Genomic DNA, 22,300 nt, shown 5'->3' with positions numbered 1-22,300 from the left:
ATATTGAAAGTTAGCCATTTAACCTCTATTGTTCTGTTGAAATTTTCATACTTTTCTCCTTCCTTTACTGCAGCTAATGAGCCACTAAATATTGTTGATTCCACCTATATATTATTTCTCATATCCATTCTTTCCTATCTGTTCCTTCTGCCTTAATACTTAATTTAATAAGTCTATCTTTGCCACTCACATGGCATGTTGCAATAGTCTTCAAATTGGTCTTCCTAGTTCCAATTCTTTCTCTATTTGATCTATACATTATATTATTACTAGATGCGCAGTTCTCATCTTGTTTATTCCTCTGCTGAAAACTCTTCAATCTTTTTCTATTGTTTTTGAATTGGGTGAAAATTGTGATGCATTAGGAAGGGCCTTGAATTTGGAATCAGATCTGAGTTTGAGTTCTAACCCTGCCACTTCATACTTGTAAGATTTTTTTTTTTAATTTAAACCCTTACTTTCCATCTTGGAATCAATACTCTATTGGTTCCAAGGCAGAAGAGTGGAAAGGGATAGGCAATGGGGGTCAAGTGACTTGCCCAGGGTCACACAGCTAGGAAGTGTCTGAGGTCAAATTTGAACCTAGGACCTCCCATCTCTAGGCCTGGCTCTCAGTCCACTGAGCCACCCAGCTGCCCCCCATACTTGTAAGATTTTGGAGCTCAATTTTCTTTTATAGAAAAGAGGATAGTAACACTTGAGTTCCTAGTTTATGAATTGTCCTTTGAATTAAAAATATTGAAGTATGTTCAGCATTTAATGTTTTTTATTTTAGTTCTCTTAAAATGGCTAATCCATGTATAGATTTCCTTTCCATATCATGACTTATCTTATTATGGTTTTGATATATCTTGGGTCAGCATAAGAAATTAAATGGGAATTTTTTGAGAATTTTGCAGAAGCCAAAGACAACATGTGAAGACCAGCAGATGACATAGAAAAAATTTAGAAACTCATATATATGTAGTATTATGTTATCAACATATTTTATCTTTTAATGCTATAAATAGACATAATATCTATTCCTGTAAATCTCTATGAAACAGAAAAAGAAAAAATTCAGACTTCCTTTCTGGTTTGAAAGGATAACCAAAATGTTTTATGTCAATTTTCCATATTGTGGGGATTGTCCTCCCCCCCCCCCCCCACACCTCCATGATGTGAAAGGGATATATGTATTATGTTTTGATCTTGAACCATCACATTATATAGTTTATGATCATTTTGGATATGGATGATACATGAAAAACAAAAAAAAAAAACCAAAAAACAAAAACCCAAACAATCTAAACTCAGAATCTTGTTTATCTTTGTCTAAGGACTGCCAAACATTTTATATATTTATATATTTTGTAATGCCAAGCAATATTTTCTGCACTTGGGGATACAATGAATTAAAATAGAAAAAATAGAAAAGAATTTACAAAGACAACACAAAAGAAACTGGAAATGAGAGGGAACACTGAGAATATCCTTGGTAGTCTTGTTCTGTGAAATTGAAACCAAGCTGAATTGCAGATCTATTCAAGGAGAGAAGGGAATTTCTTGTGGGAAAGAGCACCTACTTTGGAATCAAAGGACCCACGTTCCAATCTGTATGTGATGCTAACTACTTTTTTTTTTTTAACCCCTTACCTTCCGTCTTGGAGTCAGTGCTATATATTGGCTCCAAGGCAGAAGAGTGGTAAGGGCTAGGCAATGGGGGTCAAGTGACTTGCCCAGGGTCACACAGCTGGGAAGTGTCTGAGGCCAGATTTGAACCCAGGACCTCCCGTCTCTAGGCCTGGCTCTCAGTCCACTGAGCTACCCAGCTGCCCCCTGCTATCTACTTTTGGGACCTTGGGCAAATCATTAAATTCCTTTGAACATCAGAATTTTTATTTGTAAAGTGAGGAGTTTAGATTAGATGGTCTCTGAGGTCCCTTCCTACTGGGAATTATTTAGTGTGAAGCCACTGACCTATACATTGAAGGGGGAGAAGGATTTTAATAGGTCAAAATGTCTGATGGATTCAGAAATGTATGAGCCCAGTGTAGGTGTATACAAATACACTTAAATGAGAGAAGGCAGTACATTGTATAGCATGCATGAAAATAGAGTGAGATGAAGCTGGAAAGGCATACTAGAGCCCCAGTCTGGCAGGCCTTGAATGCCTAGAGCAGGAGTTTATGGTAGGGAGTTAAGAATTGCTAAAGTATTTTGAACATTACAGTGATGCATTTGGACTCAAGGATTAGGAAAATTACTTTGGAAATTGAAGTTGTAAGAAGTATGGGTTTGGGAGAGAAGAAACTGGAGGAGAGGAAAAGAGGCTATAATAATCCTCCCACCCCCCCCCCCTTTTTTTTTTAAGCCTTACCTTCCATTTTAGAATGAATACTCTGTATTGGTTTCCAGGAAGAATAGTGGTATAGTGGTAGGGGTGAGGCAATGGGAGTTAAATTACTTGCCTAGGGCCACATAGTGTCTGAGCTCAAATTTGAATCCAGGACCTTTGATCTCTCTGCCTGGCTTTCAACCCATTGAGTCACTTAGCTGCCCCCTACAGTAATACTTCAGAAGATAAATAATAAGGACCTGGACAGGACTAATTTTAGAATGACTGATGAGGAGGAGACAAATGCAAAAGATATTGAGGTAGAAATGATAGGAGTTGGTGGTTCATTCAGTGTGAGAGAGAGCAACAAGTCAAAGATTTCTTCTTGTCTCCTTTCCCTAAATTCAGTCTATTAAAGTACTTCAAGGGGCATCTCAGATGGTCCTCCTTTCTCATTCCTCTTCCTGAATTACTCTCTTCTTAGTGGATTTTCATGGCATTACATTAATACTCAGTACCCTCAGTTGCTTCTGCCCCTCTGATTAGAAGGCTAGAGGGTGGAGCAAAAAACTCATTCCAAAGTTTCCCTTTATAGAGGGCCCCAGCCACCTTGTCATTTGCTAACAGCTACTCTGCTTGGTTTCTATGCCCTCCTTGTTGTTTGGTAAAATAGATGAGCTTTGTGACAGCTATTTTACTTTCAGTGGGAGGGAGGAAAAAGGAGGGAATAAGAATTTATATAGTGCCTACTACAACTTTGTGTGTGTGTGTGTGTGTGTGTGTGTGTTCATTGTTGTTACTATCCCCATTTTACAGTTGATGAAATGTAAACTGAAAGGTTAAATAACTTGCCCAGGATTACATAGCTAGTAAGTATTTCAAGATGCATTTGAACTCACTTCTTCCCCTATTCCAGTCCCATTGTTCTTCAGAGATCTTTTTTCAGATACTGCAGGTTTTACAACTATGTCCTGGATGATTGAGATTGCTAGAAATCTAACCAAATTAATGTGAGGATAGGGAGAACAAAGGGAAGAAAAGATCCTCATTGTGCTTGAAAATTTTTTATTTGAATGAAAACTTAATTTTTTTTTCTTCTTTCCACAGGATTTAAATACTATTTATTCTTGTCTTCATGGGATGGAGATTTTATCAAATCTCAGGGAACATCAGCTAAGGTAAATTGCAGCCAACTACCTTAGAAAAAGGAGAAATTCGAGTTGCTAAGCTATTTCCCTTTACTGGTTTTTATCATAGGGCTTAACAAATAAAAATTTAAATATTATTACAACAAACAATCCATAGTAAAGATAATATTACAAAACCCCTAATGTAGTTGAGTAAAATTCGTTATTATGAGAAAGCAAAACAAATATTAAAAAAATCATCTTTATCTTGTCATAATGATGTTATTTTTAAAACATAATTGATCTAATGATATATTGTAGACCTTGAAGTATGTAAGAGAAGCCTTCTCAATTATAGCTGAAGCTTCTTTTTGGACTGTGACCAATACAGGTGATGACAATACATTTCAATGCTGTGCTATTTCCTTTGTTCCTCCCTTCCTTCCTCCCTCCCTCCCTCCTTCTATGAGCAGTAAGGGCTAGGCAGTTGGGGTTAAATGACTTGCTCAGGGTCATATAGCCACGAAGTGTCTGAGGTCAAATTCAAACCCAGGACTGCCTGTCTTTAGGTCTGGTTTTCTATCCTTTCAGTCACATAGCTCCTCAGCTATACCTTTCAAAGTGATATATAACTGTTAAATGGCATGCCCAAGATCTCACAGATAAGTAGGAAGTGGTAGACCCACCAGTTATACCCAGGCCCTGGTCTGCTCAGTCCAGAGAGTGAAGCTTTTTCACTGTACTGAAATACTTTTCTTTTTCATGGTCATTCAGCTACTTTATGCTGGGGACAAATCTAGAATTTTGCTCAGTTCCGTGCTTGCTTTTTACAAGGCATTGGGAAAATAGATATGAAAAATGACTTAGGCCCTGTTTACCAGGATTTAGTCTGCTACAGATGGCCTGCTCCATGTTTCTTTTATTCCCAAGGTCAGGAAGGTTTTATTTGAGTAGTATTAGACTTCATTACTCATGAAAAATTGAGAGGTGTAATTTAAGGCAGTGTTTTTACCCTCAACCCCCCCCCCCCCCCAATAACATACTTGAAAACTCATGAATTTATTTTGATTAGGGGGAGTGTTAATTCAGCTTTCCTGCTAGTGACACTTAGTAGGGAGTGGGAAAAACTTTTGGAAGGAAAAGTTTGACTAACATTTTAGGGAGTGTGGTATAGGACTAAAAGTGTTGGAGTTGGGTGCAGCAGAAACCTGAATTTCTTTCTTGACTCATTCACTAGAACTAATATTGATAGACCATTTAAAACTTTGCAAAGCATTTTACCTACATTAATTCACTTCAGCTTCACAAAAGTGGTGGGTTCTAGAGTTATAACTGTTTTACAGATGAGGATTCTTTTCTTTTTTTAGCCTTTTACCTTCCATTTTAGAGTCAATACTATGTATTGGTTCTAAGGAAGAAGAGTGTGGTAAGGCCTAGACAATGGGGTTAAGTGACTTGCCCAGGGTCACCCAGCTAGGAAAGTGTCTGAGTCCGATTTGAATCCAGGATCTCCTGTCTGGGCCTGGCTCTCAATCTACTGAGCCACCCAAGTGCCCCCTACAGATGAGGATTCTAAGGTTGAGAGAGTGAAGTAGCTTGCCAAATGTCACCCAGCCATTAGGGAAAAGAATGCTGGACTTGGAGCGAAGGTTGTGGGTTAAAATATCATCTTTGCTACTTATTATTTTTGTGATGCTGCACAAGTTGGTTTTCCTCTCTGGATCTTAATTTCTTTATATGTAAATGAGAAGATTGGGTTGTTAAATGGGCAAGACATGATTTAGGACAGTTTCCTGGTAATCTATATCTTATGTTGGAATGAAATGAGACACTGATAAGCCATTCAACATTCACCAAAAAGGGGTTTATTTACTTAGCCATACTTTAGAAAAGATACTCATCCAGGATATAGGATGTGACACTCCCTCACCTCCAGATGGTAACTGTTCTAATTTTTTGCCTTTATAAAAAGAGCTGCTGGGGCAGCTGGGTAGCTCAGGATCACTAGGGTAAAAGCATGCACCAGGCTTTACCACTCTTCTGTCTTGGAATCAATATACACTATTGATCCCAAGATGGAAGGTAAGGGTTTTTTTTCCCTCATATAAGATTTATTTTCCAATACTTTCCTTCCCACCGCCCCCCACCCCTTTCACAGTGGAAAACACATTCAGAGGAGGAGCCCCTAGCTACAGGAAACACCCTATGAAATTTTCTTTGACTTTTCTCTTTACCCTCTACCCTCTTTAATTCATTCCCAGGGCCTGAATCCACACATTCATGTAAACCCAGAAGGCCCATCTATCTTCCCCAAACTGCTTCAAACCTTGTCACCTTGATGTCTTTACTTATCACAGCTTACCTAACAAGAAGTGTGAGCTTTGAACAGTTCCAGGGGTAACATGAAGGGTGATCTCTCTTCTCAACCTTTACATAAAGGCAAGATAACACGGCAGCTAGTTTTTCTCACCTTAGTCAAATATTTCATTGACTGCCCCCTTGTATTTCTTAGAATAAAAAAAAAAACCAAGGACACCCCAAATTGCAGCACATGGAAATGGGCTCTATCCAAAATTTGTCAGTCTGGGAGTGTAGGAGAAATGGTCCCTGAGGAGCGGCAAGGGCTTAGTTCAGAGGAAAAATATATGATTTAATCTCTTGTGGGAAGCAGAAGATTCTAGATGCAGCCCCAGGGGGTCTGGTGGTCTCTTGAGGATCTTTCATCTAAAGAAAGAGAAATTGTGTGGTATATATCTGTCTCTTGAATGATTAAAAAGGAACTATGGTATGGCAAAGGCCCTCTCAGAGGGGCTCCAAGCTGAAAAATACTCAAACCATCTGCACTCATCCTTGAACAATAGAGACAAGGCCAGGATAAACAAGGAAAATAATGTGTAAAGAGTATGGAAGATAGATTGGGACCAGGGGTGAAGGGCTTTAAGAACCAAACAGAAGTTTGTGATTTTAGAAATAGCTGGGAGACAGTGGAGCTGATCTAGTAAGAGAGTAACATGGTTAGAATTGTGCTTAAGGAAAATTACTTGGCAGCTGTGTGGAGGATGAATTGGAGAGAGGAAGACTAGATAGGAGACTATTGAAGTAGTTCAGCAAAGGGGTCTGAAGAAGTCTGAGATGAGAGCCTGAACTTAAGTTGGTTATGTGAATGGGAAGTAATTGGGTATTAGAGATTTTTTGGAGATAGAACCTGAAGGATTTGGCAATCGACTTTGATGGGTGGGATGTGGAAAAGTGAAGATTAGAGAGATGGTGACAAACTCACCTCACGAAATTGCTTTGCAGACTAAATGAAATAAGAGATATAAAGTGCTTTTTAAACTTTTATATGTAATATTTATGTCCATGTCATTGCTAATAATATCGATGCGAAGAACATTCTATACAAAAAACTACATTCAGGGCAGACATTGAGCTCAAGTTCTGGTTTATTTATTTATCCATTTATGTATTCATTCAATCATTTATTTATTTATTTTTCAATTTGAATTAATTTATTTAGTCAATTTAGAATACTATTCGTTGGTTACAATAATCACATTATTTCCCTCCCTCCTCTACACCCACCCTTCCCGCAGCTGACATGCAATTTCATTGGGTATTACTTGTGTCCTTGATCAGAGGTTCTGGTTTATTTAAAGAGAGATGTGTTGATCTGTAATAAATTTACTAACTATTCCATACAGGTGGCTATTATCTGGGGTAGAATGCAGTGGAGATGTTTGTTTTTTTTTAAAGTGGGAACTTTTCCCAGCAGATTTGGAGCTTACTTTTTGTTGGGTATAATGTTAAAATTGGTGTGAATTCCCTGAAAATGTATGTGCCACTGGTTGGGGTAATAGTCTTAGAATACTCTTGGTGGCTGAGGAATTTGTTCTGAGATTTCCAATTATCTGCAAGTGCTGACTTTGCCATGCTGAATATGGAGTCAAAGGACCTGAGTGGGGATTCTGACTGCTATAATTGGTGATCTTGGAAAGTGTAAGGATAATTTAGGGTCGTGACCTAACCTAAATTTAATTTTTGGTCGCCAAGGGATATCCCAAATAAAAATACCCAAGTCAGTTTGGAACTATATAGTGGTTTAATCAATATATAGGGAAGAAATCAAGGAGAAGAGAGAGGGAGAGGGAGAGGGTATAGGATTTCTCCCGCCTGCCTTGTGCCAGGGGGAGTTCAAAATCCTACCCCACAAGGTTTCTGAAGATTAGAGGCTTCTAAGTGGATAGTGTTTGGAAGGTAAAAAGAGAAAGAATCAGCCTAAAACTCCGGGAGATCTCAGAGAAGACGCCTCACCGAACTAGGTTACTAGGCTTCCTCCAGTATGATATGAAGGAAAACTCACCACTAAAAACTGTACAATAGCAGCCGCCAGTGCCAAGATGCCAACACGCTCAGCCAGGTGCCTCCCGCCACCTCTCCGCAGTCCAAGAGCCTAGAGGGAGGAAGTGATGTGAAATATATAGATGGTTTTACATCAGTTTCCTGTGTCTCACATGTATCACTGATATTTTAGGCTTGATATAGGACAGCCCAGGAGTCTTTCAGTTGTTTCTGATTTGTCATTTGCTAGCACATGTCTGTCATAGGCAATACTTAATCCTTAAGTATGTGTGTAGACATTCCTGATTTTGTTAGACTAAGTAGGGTGGAATAATCTAAAGTTCACAATTTCCTGATTTTTGTTAGACTAAGTAGGGTGGAGTAATCTAAAGTTCTAACAAGTCACTTAATTGCTCTGAGTCTTAGTTCCTTCATTTGCAAAGAAAACAAAAATGGTATGACTTCCAAGGTTCCTTCTAGCTTTTAGTATATGATCTTATTATGATCTTTTGATTCTATTGTATCTTACAATGTATATTCTTTGGAATTGAGTATCATAAATGGTGATTCAGTATTCTAAATGTGGACTCAGGTTGTCTCCTGGTTTCATCTCTTTTGTTGTGGTTATATTGCCTCTGTGTTGTTGCTGCTGTCCTCATGTCTCTTGATTTTTTTCTTGTTCTTTTTGTGATTGACTGGCCTGCTATTCCGCGCGCCCCCCCAAATCTAGCTGATTCTGAGTTCCAGAGCTGACCTTCTCTATCTCTCAGTAACCCTGACATTCTTCAAGGCTTCTCACTCTGACTTGGGTTTTTTGTTTTTGTTTTTGTTTTTTTGCTGAAATGCTCTAGATAAAGAGAAGTTAGTGTGGATTTTTAATTTTTTCAGGATAATGGAAATGATTAAATAGTTACCTTATGTCAGATAAGGACCCAAAATGTGGAGAGAGGATGAGTAGCTTGAAGTATGTAAAGGATAATTTTAGCGTTGTGATCTAAAACTATATTAATTATTGGTCGCCATGGATATCCCAAATAATAAAAAAAATTTACCCAAGTCAGTCTTGAAATTTATGGTGATTTAATTAATATAGTGGAAAGAAATTTAAGAAGAAGGGAGAAGGAAAGGGTGTAGGATTTCTCCCGCCTGGCTTGGGCCGGGCGGGAAGATTAGAGGCTCTAGAAGGTAAGGTTTGGAGAGTAAAAGAGGAAGGAATCAACCTGAACTCCAAGAGGGCTTAGCCAAGATACCTGAACCTGAATTAGCAAAAGGGAAAACTCACCACCAAAACCCAGACAAATAACTGCCACCATGCCCAGATGCCGGAACTCTTAGCATGCTGCCAGCCAGATTCTCCTCCCTGGGAACAGAGGGTGAAGAGAGGAAGTGATGTGTCTTATATCAATGGTTTTACATCACTTTCCTGCATCTCATCTGTACCAATGATAGCTTAGCATGACTTAGGACAGCCGGGGGTCTGTCTTCTGTTTCTGCACATGTATGTTGAAGTCCATTTTCTCAGATACATAATCCTTGAGTATGGTGCAGACATTCCTGACCTTGTTTAACTAAGTAGGATGGAGAAATGTAGAGTTCCCAAGACTTGATTCTGTTAGACCAAGTATCTCCACTGTTACTAATCAGGAAATAGCTAAATCAGATCTTCTAAAGTACGTTCTGAGTAGGGTGAAGTAGTTTTAAAATTCACAAGTACTGTTTTAAAAATGCAGAGTATAAGGCATACTTAATATTTTAGTGATAAATTAATGTGTGATTTAATGTCAGAAAAGAGTTTTAGTAAATATATTGCATATGATTATTATTTACCTTCAAACAAATGATAAGCTTTACACTGATTAGATCTAGTAATGCTCAACTGTTCAGTGTTAGCTCAGTTTGTTTAAAAGGTGCTCCTTTAACTTGAATCATTACAACTGATTTAACTTCTGTTTTTTTATATCAGGTTAATATCTGCAAGAGCACGGTATGAAAGATATAATGGCAATCAAATTCTGTTTTGGTAAGTGTTGCTAACTTGGGGTGAAAATGATGGCTTTTGTGTGGCGTTTATCTTTGGTATCAGTTGTTATGGAACAGAAACAGTACAAACAACTAAAATTGATTCTGTTTTGATCCTTTATGAATTATTTAAAATTGGAAAGCATGTTTAATTTTAGGTCTACATTCTGGTAAACTGGTACTGATTGCAAAGGAAAAGCAGGAAAAAAAAGTTAATACCCACTTGAATAGAATTTTCCAGCTACCTTATTTATTTAGGGTTAGGGAAGCATAGTCTTCCATTTAATTTAATTTAATGACATTAGCACACCTGATATTTAAACTGTTTTTAACTATCATGTTAAAATAATGTCTCCATATGCAAATGTTACTCAAGGACTATAAATATGTATATTTATATTGTATTTTGGGTACAGAGGTGACACCTTAGAACCACAATCAATAGAAAGATTGTTTGGAGTGTTAAATTTTTTTTTTTATTAATAGTATGAAATGAAGTGACTTTTCACTTGTATTCTTCTAGTTTCTTTTGTAATTAGACCAGAGTAGCTACTTAACTATGTAACAGAATTTTTTTCTGTGACACTAAGTAGCCCATTTAGAAATAGGATATGTTACCCTTAGGCCATATCCACAGTACTCTAGCCAGATAAACTAGTGATCTCTAACAGTTATATATAACTTTGAACAATTTTGATGTATGTGCTAAATCTAGATTTTGAAGAAATCCAAGTAGCATATTCCATTTGCTTAGAAATTTAAATTTTCCTTTAAATCATTATATTGAGAACATTTATTGAAGACCTTTAATGATATGAAGTTTGAATTAATTTTGTATTGAGACTAAATAAATGTGACTAATTATTTTTCCTTTTTTATAGCTCTGAAACCATTGCCAGATGTTGGTATATTCTTCTTTCTGGATCCGTATATATGAAAGACTCTATAATTTTTGCTCCTCAAAGGTATGTTATAGGAGTGTTGTTATAAGCAATGATTTCAGGCTAAATAATCTTCATTATAAGACTATTTTTATGTGTTTAAATTAGAGCAGGGGTTTTTAATTTTGTAATAAGTTTCTTTTTGTAATCCTATGTACTTTATTTTATGCATTAAAAAAATTATTGTGAAAAGGGATTCACAGGTTTCATAATATTGCCAAAGGAATCAGTGGCCCTGAAAAGGTTAAGAAACTGAACTAAAGCAAAATGATTGTTTGGACAGTCTGTACTAAGTTTCCATCTGTAGTGCTTGTTTTTTAATACTACATTCTTTTTATAACGGCCAAATTCAGATACATACAATAGTTTTGGATACTGAAGTATGAAAATCATTGTGTGTCTGTTTCTCTTTTCTTGGTAGAGAGATATTGGACAGGAGGTGTGGAACATTGGATATATTATCCAGATAGTAATTGTTCCATTTTTCCATTTCATTATAGCTTTCTTGCTTTTCATGGCTAGACTTTAGAAAGTCATCTTTGATTAATACCTCAATCTCTCTCTCTCTTTTGAACTTCCTTATAATTATCAAGTATATCACCATCCTTCCAGATGCTCAGAATGCATGCCATCTCCAACCTTAGTATCATCTCTTTACTTTCTAACTACCTCATCTTTCCAATTCACTGCCAGATTTTGTCATTTCTACCTTTACAATATCCTTCTGTATTTGCCACTTTCTCTCTATTCATAAAACCACAATTCAGGCCTTCTTTTCTTTTTCTTGTTCTACTGAAGTAGTCTTCTAATTAATTTTCCTACCTCATATTCTTGTCTACTTCAATTAGCTGATTTTTCTAATTTGTAGGTCTGACTATTTCATGCCCATATCTCTAGTGGTACTCTATTATCTATAGGATCAAATATAAAGTCTTCTGTTATTTAAAGCTCTTTTAACTTGGGCCCTTTCCTATCTTTCCAGTCTTCTGATACCCAATTTCCCCAATTTGTTGCTTCCCTTCTTATTTTGGTTGCATTGGTTTTGTTTGTACAAAACTTTTTTAATTTAATGTAATCAAAATTTTTATTTTACATTTTGTAGTTTTTTCTAACTCTTGCATGATCTTAAAATCTTTCCTTTTCCAAAGATCTAACAAGTATAGATATATGTTCACCTAATTTACTTATAGTTTCCTTCTTTATATTCAAGTCATTCACCCATTCTGAATTTATCTTGGATGTTGATCCAAACCCAATGTCTCCCTTATTGTCTTCCAATTCTCCTAACAGTTTTTGTCAAATAGTGGATTTTTGTCCCAAAAGCTGTGATCTTTGGGTTTATCATGGACAGTCTTAAGGTCACTAACCCCAAGTATATTCCACTGATCCTCACTTCTGTCTCTTAACCAGTACCATATTGCTCTGATGACCAGTGCTTCATTTGTTTATTTATTTATCCATCTTTCCACTTATTCATCCATTTATGTATTTATGTATTCATGCATTTATGTATTCATGCATTTATTCATTCATTCATTCAGTTGGTTATTTATTTATTCATTCATCCACTCACTAATCAATCAATTAATTAATTGACTAATTTATTGCCCATCAATAAAAATTTTAATAATAGTTTTCTGACATTTTGTGATACATGTTCTTTTCCTCCCTTCTATTCCCCCCAAGATGGCAAGTAATATGCTTTAAATTGTACATGTATTATCACACAATTCATGTTTCCATATTTGTCATGGAACAAGACCCATATTGCTTACACTGGAGAAAAATTAATGGAGGAAATGAAGTGAGAATGTTTCAATCTACATTTAGACTCCATCAGTTCCTTTGATGATGATGGAAAGATTTTTTGATCATGAATCCCTTGGAGCTGTCCTGAATTATTCTTATATTGTTAATATTAGTTAAGTCATTCACTATAAACTGTCATTGTTATTGGATAGAACATTCTCCTGTTTATACTCACTTCACTTTGCATCACTTCCTGTGTCTTCTTTCCAGATTTCCTTCCCTACCCCCACTCTTCCCACAGCCGATGTGCAATTATCTTGGGTATTACATGTGTCGTTGATCAAAACTTATTTCCATGTTGTTGGTGTTTGCATTAGGATGTTCATTTAGAATCTACATCCCCATCCATATCCCCTCGACCTATGTATTGATGCAGTTGTTTTCTGTGTTTCTACTCTCAGTTTTTCCTCTGAATGTGGATAGTGTTTTTCCTCTTGGTCTCTCTAAGTTGTTCGGATTATTGCATTGCCACTAATGGGGAAGTCCATTACATTCAATTGTACCACAGTGTATCGGTCTCTGTGTACAATGTTCTCCTAGTTCTGCTCTTTTCGCTCTGTATCAATTCCTGGAGGTCATTCCAGTTCCCATGGAATTCCTCCAGTCTATTTTTCCTTTGAGCACAATAATATTCCATCACCAACTTATACCATAATTTGTTCAGCCATTCCCCAATTGAAGGACATCTCTTCATTTTCCAATTTTTTTTTGCCACCACAAAGAGCACAGCTATGAATATTCTTGTATAAGTCTTTTCCATTATTCTCTCTTTGGGCTATAAACCCAGCAGTGCTATGGCCGGATAAAGGGCAGGCAGTCTTTTAGTGTCCTTTGGGTATAGTTCCAAATTGCCCTCCAGAATGGTTGGATCAATTCACAACTCCACCAGTTATGCATTAATGTCCCGACTTTGCCATATCCCCTCCAGCATTCATTAGTTTCCTTTTCTGTCATGTTAGCCAATCTGCCCCTCTCACCCCCGCCCCCTCTGGGTTTTCCCCTTCTCACTTTCCCTGTAGGGTAAGATAGAATTCAATACCCCAATGGATCAAGATGCTCTTCCCTGTCAGAATTGATTTCACTGAGAGTAAAGTTTAAGTATTACCTATTACCACTCTCTTCCTCTCCTTCTTATAATAGTATTCTTATACTCTCCTTCCCATGCGCCTCTTTGTGTGATATAGATTATCTTATTTACCTTTTTTCTTCATGCTTCTCTTGGTGCCATCTTCTTTTCTCCCCTTCTTTTTCCTTTATTTTGCATATCATCTTATTCCACTTATTACCCTAATCTCTACCTGTGAATGTTTCTTCTGATTATTTTAATAGTGAATATAATTTTTGAGAATTACAAATAAAATTTTTTCATATATTTTTATTAGCAATTTGATCTTATTGAAGTAAGTCCTTAAAGAAGAAATAAAAAAAAAATCATTTCCCCTTTCCCCTACCTTTCTTACTTATCTTTTCATGTTTCTCTTGATTTTTATGTTTGGTTATCACACTTTCCACTTAGTTCTGGTCTTTTCTTTACAAATACTTGGAAATCTTTTATTTTGTTAATTGCCCATACTTTCCCCTGGAAGTATATAGTCAGTTTTAATGGATAGGTGATCCTTGGTTCAAGACCCAATTCTCTTGCCTTTCTGAATATTGTGTTCCAAGCCTTTTGGTCCTTTAGTGTGGAAGCTGCCAGGTCTTGTGTGATCCTGATTGGTGCTCCTTGGTATCTGAATTGTCCCTTTTTGGCTTCTTGTAGAATTTTCTCCTTAGCTTGAAAGCTCTTGAATTTGGCAATTACATTCCTGGGTGTTATCTTTTGAGGATTTAGTGTAGAGGGTGTTCTATGAACTCTTTCAATGTCTATTTTGCCCCCTTGTTCAAGAACATCAGGGCAGTTTTCTTGGATTTCTTGTAGTATGATGTCAAGAATTCTGTTTATTTCTGGCTTTTCAGGGATACCAATGATTCTCAAATTGTCTCCCCTTGATCTGTTTTCCTGATCTGTCATCTTGTCAGTGAGATATTTTGTTTTCTTCTATTTTGTCAGTCTTTTGACTTTGCTTTATTAATTCTTGCTGTTTTGTAAGATCATTGTCTTCCAGTTACCTATTTCTGGTCTGTATGGACTGGTTTTCTCCTATAATCTTTAGGTTTTCCCTTTCGGTTTGATTTATCCTACGTTCTGTGGCTTACAGCTGTTTCTCCTATTGGGAGTTCCTGTCCTTTAAACTGTTATTTACTTTTTCAAGTATTTCCTACTTTTCTTGCCAAAATCCTTCCATTCTTTTGATAAGCTATGATTTAAATATTGAAGAGTTTGTGGCCAATTTCCATTTTTTGGTGAATATTTAGATGTATTCATTTGTATGTCCACTTCTCCTATTTCCTCTGTAGTGTGGATTTTTCCTCCATAAAAGTTATCCATGGTCAGTGTCTTCTTGTTTATCTTGGTGTTGGGAAGTTGTTTTTCCTGGGTGTCATTTACCTTCACTATGGTGGTTTTTCCTTCCCTTCCCATTCATAAGTCTGAGTGAGGTCAGACTCTCTGTGAATAGCGCTATGGAGCATAGCTTTTGCCTGAGGCCACCTCTCCTGTCTCTGCAGTTTCTAATGTTTGCTTTCCTTCTCTTTGTTTTCTCCATGCTGGGGCCCAAGGTCTGAGCTTTTCAGCCTGCTGGAGTCTCAAGTCTAGCTGCTCTCAGGGGTAGGTCTTTGGTGGTCTTAGTCAGTTGCCAAGATCCTAGAGGTGCCCCTCATTTGCTCTAGAGGTTCCCGTCACTCAGTCACTAATTCTAGAGCACCGACTCTGACTCTGGCTCCATAGGTGGAGTGGGGAGGGTTGATCAGCTTGCGTTTTAGTTGAAGTCATTTCATGCCCTCATAGTGTGAAAATGCCCAAATCCCACATACCTTCAGTTCTGCGCTCTACTGTAGAGTACTTTTGTTCATCTGAATTTGTTTTTTTTGGCCTTTTGAAGTAGTCTATATCAGTAGGTGTTGAGGAGAGTTAGAGTCCCAGGTCTACACTTCTGCCATGTTTACCTGAAAGTCTAAAGGGTGTAAATTTTTACAAACTGGACTTTAATGTGATTATTAGAAAAACTAGCAGTATATAACATTGCAGAGAAGTAGCAGAAATATTATTTCATTTTCATGAAAGGCAGTCATTTCTCATAGCTCTTTAGAGTACATGTTAAAAAACAATTTAAGTGTATCATGAAATTTAAAATCAAAGACTAGCAATAAAATTCCACCCCAAAGGAAAAGAGAAAAGTCAATGATTTTTAATAATGTAGAACAAGTATGAAATTTAGTTGTATATTATAATATTTTCTGGTAAATTCAATATAGGCCATTTCCAAAGTTTAGATCATGATAACATATATCTACAATAATATTTATGAAAATTTGGCTTATTAAATTTGGCTTAACTGTTCCCAGGTATTGTATAAGTATCTTATCACTTAGTTGATTAATTATAGGAACATCTGATTTATTTTACTTAAATCTATTCTTACAAATGTATTTTATGATGTTATGGGGAACAGTGAAATTCATTCCCTATATTCTCTCATTTTCTAGTTGAATTGAACAATGCTGATTATAACTTATTTATGAAAGTTTTGTAGATTTTTATTTTTGTGTTGCTATAGATTATGTTTTACTTTTTGTATGACTTTTAAAAAAAAGCTTTTTTTAAAACCATCTTTGGAAGAAATAGTTGCTTTATCTAATATACTTCTAAAAAAAAACACTTGTGAATATATCAGTACATTCTTTATTAGGTGTAATTCCCTGCCACTTGTCGATTAACATTGCTATTTCTACTTTAGTTGCTGACATATATAGCCCGTATCTACAAATCTTTAAATAAGGTGTTATGATAAACTCAGTTATTAAATTTTTCCATTTATAAGACACCTCTCATGTTTCCCTTTATGTTTCTGATTACTACTGATATAGGCTGTCCTAGGGCCTCCTAATAGTTCTTTCTACTTTCATTCTCTTCCCCATTCTAATCAATCTTCATATTATTGCCAGAATATTTTTTCCACACATAGTTTTGGACATATCCCTCTTTCATTGAAAAGTATTCAGTTAATATTGACTGTCAAGTTATAATACTCATAGCTAACATTTATATAGTACTTTAAGACTTTCAAACTGTTTTATACACATTATTTGACTTTCAGGACAGTCTTGTAACATGTGTATTACTTGTTTCTATTTTTTGGATGAGAATTTAGACAGGTCAAGTTTATTGCTCAAGGACATGAGAAATTCAAACTTATGCAGAATTTGAATTCAATCTTTTAAAAACACTTTGTTTTTAAAAGCTTATTATCCCCAGTGATTTATTACAGTGGCCATAATGACTAATATGTATTCATTTCTTCATTTACTTATTGATTCTTCAGACATTTATTAGAGCTTATTTTTTGATAGAGAGTTATGTGAAGGGAAATGATATACAAATGTGATAAGACATTGGCATTGTGTTCATGGAACTTACAGCTTACTAGGACAATAAGACAGAGAGATATATTTCAATTAATATTGTATATAATATTTATAAGTTTTGAAGTTCCTCAGCTTTTGGTCTTACTGGCAAGAAAAGTCCTAGTGCAAGATTAGCTATATAAACACTAGGTATTATACCTGAGGGGTTAGGGTTATCTTTCTAATGATGTCTTTTTGAGGGCTTTCTCATTTGCTTATGTGCTTCCCAATATTATCCATCTTCACTCTTTCCAATCCAGTGCCTGTTATTACCTTTTCAGTATCATTAGCACTATTGATTAGTGGTACAATATAATTTAAACTTAAATTATTAATTAAATTTACAAATTAATAATTAAATTTAACATCATTTAGCTTTTATAAAAAGAATACAGTATTTCCTGAGAACATAGGGCAAATAAGAAAATATACACCCCCCCCCTCGGAGCGTCCCTTAACCACCTCTGTTTCTAGGGAGGGTGGATTTAAGGAGCTACTTCAAGGCCCTTGTTTCATTGTGATTATCTTTACTTCTGAATGTAGCATAAATAAAAGAGGAACTGAGGAGGAGTCAAGATGGCAGCTTAGAAGCAGTAAAAGTGGATTGCTTTGGGAAAATCCTTCCACACCAATCAAAAACAAATAGTTTCATGGAGGACAGAAAACCAAATCCAATAAGAAGACTGAGCTGACCCTCTTGCTCCATTCAACTTAAAAAGTATGCAGAGAAAGTTGAATTCTCGCCTTTAAGGAAAAGAGAGAAGATCCCAGGACCCTTTTCCCTCCCACTGCACTGAAACTTGGGCAATCTGTGTGATCACAGGGTGAGGGCTCCAACTGGGAAGAGTGCCTTGCTACCACCACTATGAGAATCCCAGAACTCTGACCACAGTTGGTGGAGAGAAGTGGAGAAGAGGGCAGTCTGGTTGTAGCCTTTAGCCATCATTCCATCATCTTGGGCCTTTGCCTCTGCAAATTTTGGCTTTAGGGCACATTCAGCTCTGCAAATCAGCTCAACTGGCTTAATCCAGTTTATCAATAAGTATTGAGAAGAATCCTCCTGAGTGCAGAGGGACTCAGTCTCGCCAAGTTGGCTGAAAACCAGAGGAGTAAGAGTGCAGAGTGGACAGAGGGCCATGGTTTTCTCCTGCTCAATCCAGCCTGATAGGAATGCAAATAATGTAGAATTCTGTGGTATAATGGAAAGATCCAACACCTCTCCCCCACCTACTGAGCTGAGACCCACAGTAGGAATTGGGCTGACTGGGATCCCAGGGCAAAAACTTCAACTGGAAAGGAGTACCTTCATATCACCATGGAAATTCCATTCAGCTGCATGACAGGGAGGTGGCTGGCAGTTTCACCTTTAGCCTTTGCTGGCAGTTGGGGAAAATCTGGTCTCAGGGCACATTAATACAGCTTGTGGGCTTCATCAGCCTAATTCATTTAATCAGCTGAGCAGAGAAGGAGCCCCTTCAGGGCAGAAAAACCCCAATTTACAGATTCAACAAATAAATTGAGGAACAAGAGTACAGCCAGAAAGGGGAAAGAAGGAAAAATTATGAGTAAAGAACAGAAAAAGAAAAAAAATTACAACTGACAGCTTCTGTTTAGGTAATGAACAAAGAACAAATGGAACAGAGGAGGACCAAGGAACACGAGGCAAAAACTCAGGAACCCCAGCAACCCCAGCAACCCCAGCAACCCCAGAGAGCTGAATGCAGCATAGACAGTAGACAAAGGTGTTCTATTTCTGGCCTGGGTCAAGCAGTTGATTTGCGATTTTGCTTCCTTTTGGCATTAACTCTCAACAACTGTTAGTTTGGATTCTACTTCTTTGGTTCCTGATACTCTTACCATTTGAAGCTTAATCTGTTTAACCTCATATCCTCCTCCCTTCCTCTAAGGTAGAAAAGAATAGCTACAACAGGAATCCTGCAACAGCAGTGCCATATCCTTATGGCTTAATGTTAGTTAATTTGGAGGGTGCAGGCTATTGACATTTTTCTAACCCAGAGACTTTTTTTTTAATATATTTTATTTGATCATTTCCAAGCATTATTCGTTAAAGACATAGATCATTTTCTTTTCCTCTCCCCTACCCCCCATAGCTGACGTGTAAATCCACTGGGCATTAGATGTTTTCTTGATTTGAACCCATTGCTTTGTTGATAATATTTGCATTAGAGTGTTCATTTAGAGTCTCTCCTCTGTCATGTCCCCTCAACCGCTGTATTCAGGCAGTTGCTTTTCCTCGGTGTTTCCACTCCCATAGTTTGTCCTTTGCTTATGAATAGTGTTTTTTTCTCCTGGATCCCTGCAAATTGTTCAGTAACCCAGAGACTTTTAACAGTTTTTGTTCCTTTACTTCATAGGCATGAAAGAGAGAAATGAACATTCTTTCTACCACATGATTTTGCAAATTCAAATGTCTTATCTTGGCCTTCAAGGTCATCTTAAAATCTGGCTTCACTCTACCTTTCTAGCTTTATTTCATATGACATTCCTAAATGTATTTCACTCAATACTTTTGATTTATTGATCTAGCCAAACCGATCTTCATTCTGTTCTGAAAAAGCTCATGTGCTCTCCCTTTTTCCTATTATTAAAGGTAAAAAGTAGGGGTTGTTGACTGAATATGTTATACTAGTGGTCACCAGGGATTAAAATTCAATCCCAATAAAATTCTCAGGTCAGTTTTGGATTTTTATGGTGCTTTAATTACAGTAGAGGAAAGAAATTAAGAAGAGAGAAAAGGGAATTGGACTGCTCTGGCAAGCCAGATAGGAGTTGGTGGTCAAGGAAAGGAAGAAAGGAGGAATCAGTCACCTCACCAAAGTCGCTTAGGGAAGATGCCTCACCTAACCCATGCTACAGAGCTCCTAGTCACCTCACCTGTAAGCCGCAATCGCCCAAACCCGCCAAGAACCCCGCCATGAGTTCCCAACGTGGAAAAAACCCAATGTCTCTGAGCAACGGGCAGTGAGAGGAAATGACACAAAATATATAGACTGTTCTTTACATCACTTCCTGTGTCTCACATGTACCAATGATAGCTTAAGTTTGACTTAGGACAGCCCAGGGAGTCTGTCAATTGTTTCTTATTTGTCATTTGATAGCACATGCCAGTCATAGGCCATCCTCCTCAATACTTAATCCTTAAGTAGGGGTGTATACATTCCTGGTTGCTGGAATTCTAAAGACTAAGCAGGGTGGAGTCAATCTAAAATCCACACTATCATAGCTTCTGTTGTTTCCTATGCCTTTTGAATGTCTACTATTCTTTTAATGTCAGTCATGAATTAAGTGCTGGGTATGGTGTTATGTGCCTGAGATATAAATGTGAAGAATGAAGTAATGCTTGCTCTTAAAAGGCTTACATTTTAATGAAGGATACATTGAATTCATTTAAAAGCATGGTTTGGGGAGTGGGACAGAACCAAGGTAGTAGAGAAATCTCTTACCAGATTATTCTCCAAACAACTCTGTGTAAGGGACAGAAACATAAGGGGTTTGACTAGATTATTTAAGAGTTAGGTCGCCAAGAATTTAATCAATTCCAAATGATTTTTTAAAGCAGTTTATTCATAAAATTGAGGGAAAGCTTGAAAGTAGAGAAAAGAGAAGGGGAAAAGTGAGAGATCCAGCTTAAGCAGCTAGACTATTGCTCAAGCCCTGGCTTTACTCCAGCAGGGCTCCAGAAGCCCCAGCCAGAGGGCCTAAGGAGACAAGAGGCCTTCTCCCAGATGAGGGGCCTCTCTAGAGGCTAGTACCTCCAGGAAAGCCAGGGAAGGGAGTCATCTTTTTTCATTCACTCACCTGGTAGTTCTGAGGGAAAATAGAAGCAGTTAAAGGTCCTCAGCCAGAGCTCCTCCAAGGTCAAGTTGAAGGCAAAAGACTTCTTCACCAGAAATTCTTGGCATTTTTAAAGACCATTTCTTTTCATCTCTTTTGTGACTTCCTTCCATTTTACATGTTCTAATTACAGCTAAAGCTTTGCTTAGGACTGCCCAGGGGGCAGTCAGTTGATTCTGATTCGTCACCCACTGTTGCACAAGTGGGTCACAGACCTCCCCCTCTCAAGTGTAAGTGTGAGTATATGCTTCTGGTGATTAAATCTAAAAATGGTCAGGGGAGAATTAATCCCATCTTCACATCTGATATGATGCTTCAAAATAAATTCTGGAGCAACATAATTCACAAAAACAAGGGGAGAAATAACTTTACAGCTCAAAACAACTTAGAAAGTGGACACAAAAGATCTATTGAGTTGGTAGGGAAGTAGAGACCAAAATAGTATGTCAAGGCATTCCCCACCTCATCTTGGCAACAGATCTTGGGGGAAGGGATAGCTGAATCTACAGCAAAGGCTTCCTGAGCTCTCAGTCACAGATGGCAAGAAATGGTTGAACAACTGCTGAGAATGAGACTACAGGAGTCCCTTTGCTGGTTCTGGATTGCCAGACCACTCTTGTTGCTTTGTCTGTATGCAGATCTGATGAAATGACCACATCTGAATGGAAAATTTGACTTTCAAATTCATGTCTCCAGAGAAGCATAAAAAGGTTAAATGGCAAAGAGAAATAAAAAAAAAATTCAGTAAGGTTAAACTATCTTTACATAGGAAGATAATTCTTATAACTCCTAAGAACTTTATCATTATTAGCGCAGTTAGCAGTAGTAGACATAGACAGAGGGCAAGGGTGTGAGTTGACTATGATGGGATGATATCTAAAAAAAATAAAATTAAGATATGAGAAAGAGGAATGCGTTGAGAGTAATGGGAAGGGAAAAATAGAATTGGGTAAATTATCTCATATAAAAAAAACCATGAAAGAGCTTTTACAATGCAGAGAACAACGGGGGAGGTGGGGAGAGGACCAGGTGGGCCATACTTTCATCAGAATTGGCCCAATGAGGGAAGAACATCCAGAATCAGTTGGGTTTAGAATATCTATCTTATCCTACTGGAATGTAGGAGAGGAAGGGGATAAGAGAAGGGGGTTGGGGCTAATAGAAAAGAGTGCAATTTGGGAGATGTGGTGGTCAGAAACTAAACAGGGTAAATAGAATGGAGAGTAATACCCAGTAATCTTAATGGTACAAAAATTTTTTACTTGATTCTCATACATAGAGAAACGAATCAAGTATATAAGGATATAAGTTATTTCCCACTTAACAAATGGTGAAGGAATATGAACAGGCAGTTCTCAGAAAATATTTAAAACTCTCTATAGCCATTCCAA

General features: G+C 37.2%; 1 protein-coding gene across 5 annotated transcripts in view; it reads left to right on the top strand.

Moving 5' to 3' along the window:
• The window catches only part of RAPGEF6 (Rap guanine nucleotide exchange factor 6), a 285,799-nt gene that overhangs the window by 57,412 nt on the left and 206,087 nt on the right, over positions 1-22,300 (top strand). For 4 of the 5 annotated variants that reach the window (XM_007473406.3, XM_007473405.3, XM_001365971.4 and 1 more), the window contains exons 2-4: positions 3,425-3,495; positions 9,746-9,802; positions 10,683-10,766. In XM_007473406.3, the coding sequence (XP_007473468.1) occupies positions 3,425-3,495; positions 9,746-9,802; positions 10,683-10,766 (212 nt within the window). The remainder of the gene's footprint in view (positions 1-3,424; positions 3,496-9,745; positions 9,803-10,682; positions 10,767-22,300) is intronic. The other variant, XM_016431778.2, reaches the window with a different exon arrangement.

Source organism: Monodelphis domestica, chromosome 1 (genome assembly GCF_027887165.1).
Source record: "Monodelphis domestica isolate mMonDom1 chromosome 1, mMonDom1.pri, whole genome shotgun sequence".
NCBI classification, from domain to species: Eukaryota; Metazoa; Chordata; class Mammalia; order Didelphimorphia; family Didelphidae; genus Monodelphis; species Monodelphis domestica.
This window is presented reverse-complemented; position numbering and strand designations above follow the sequence as displayed.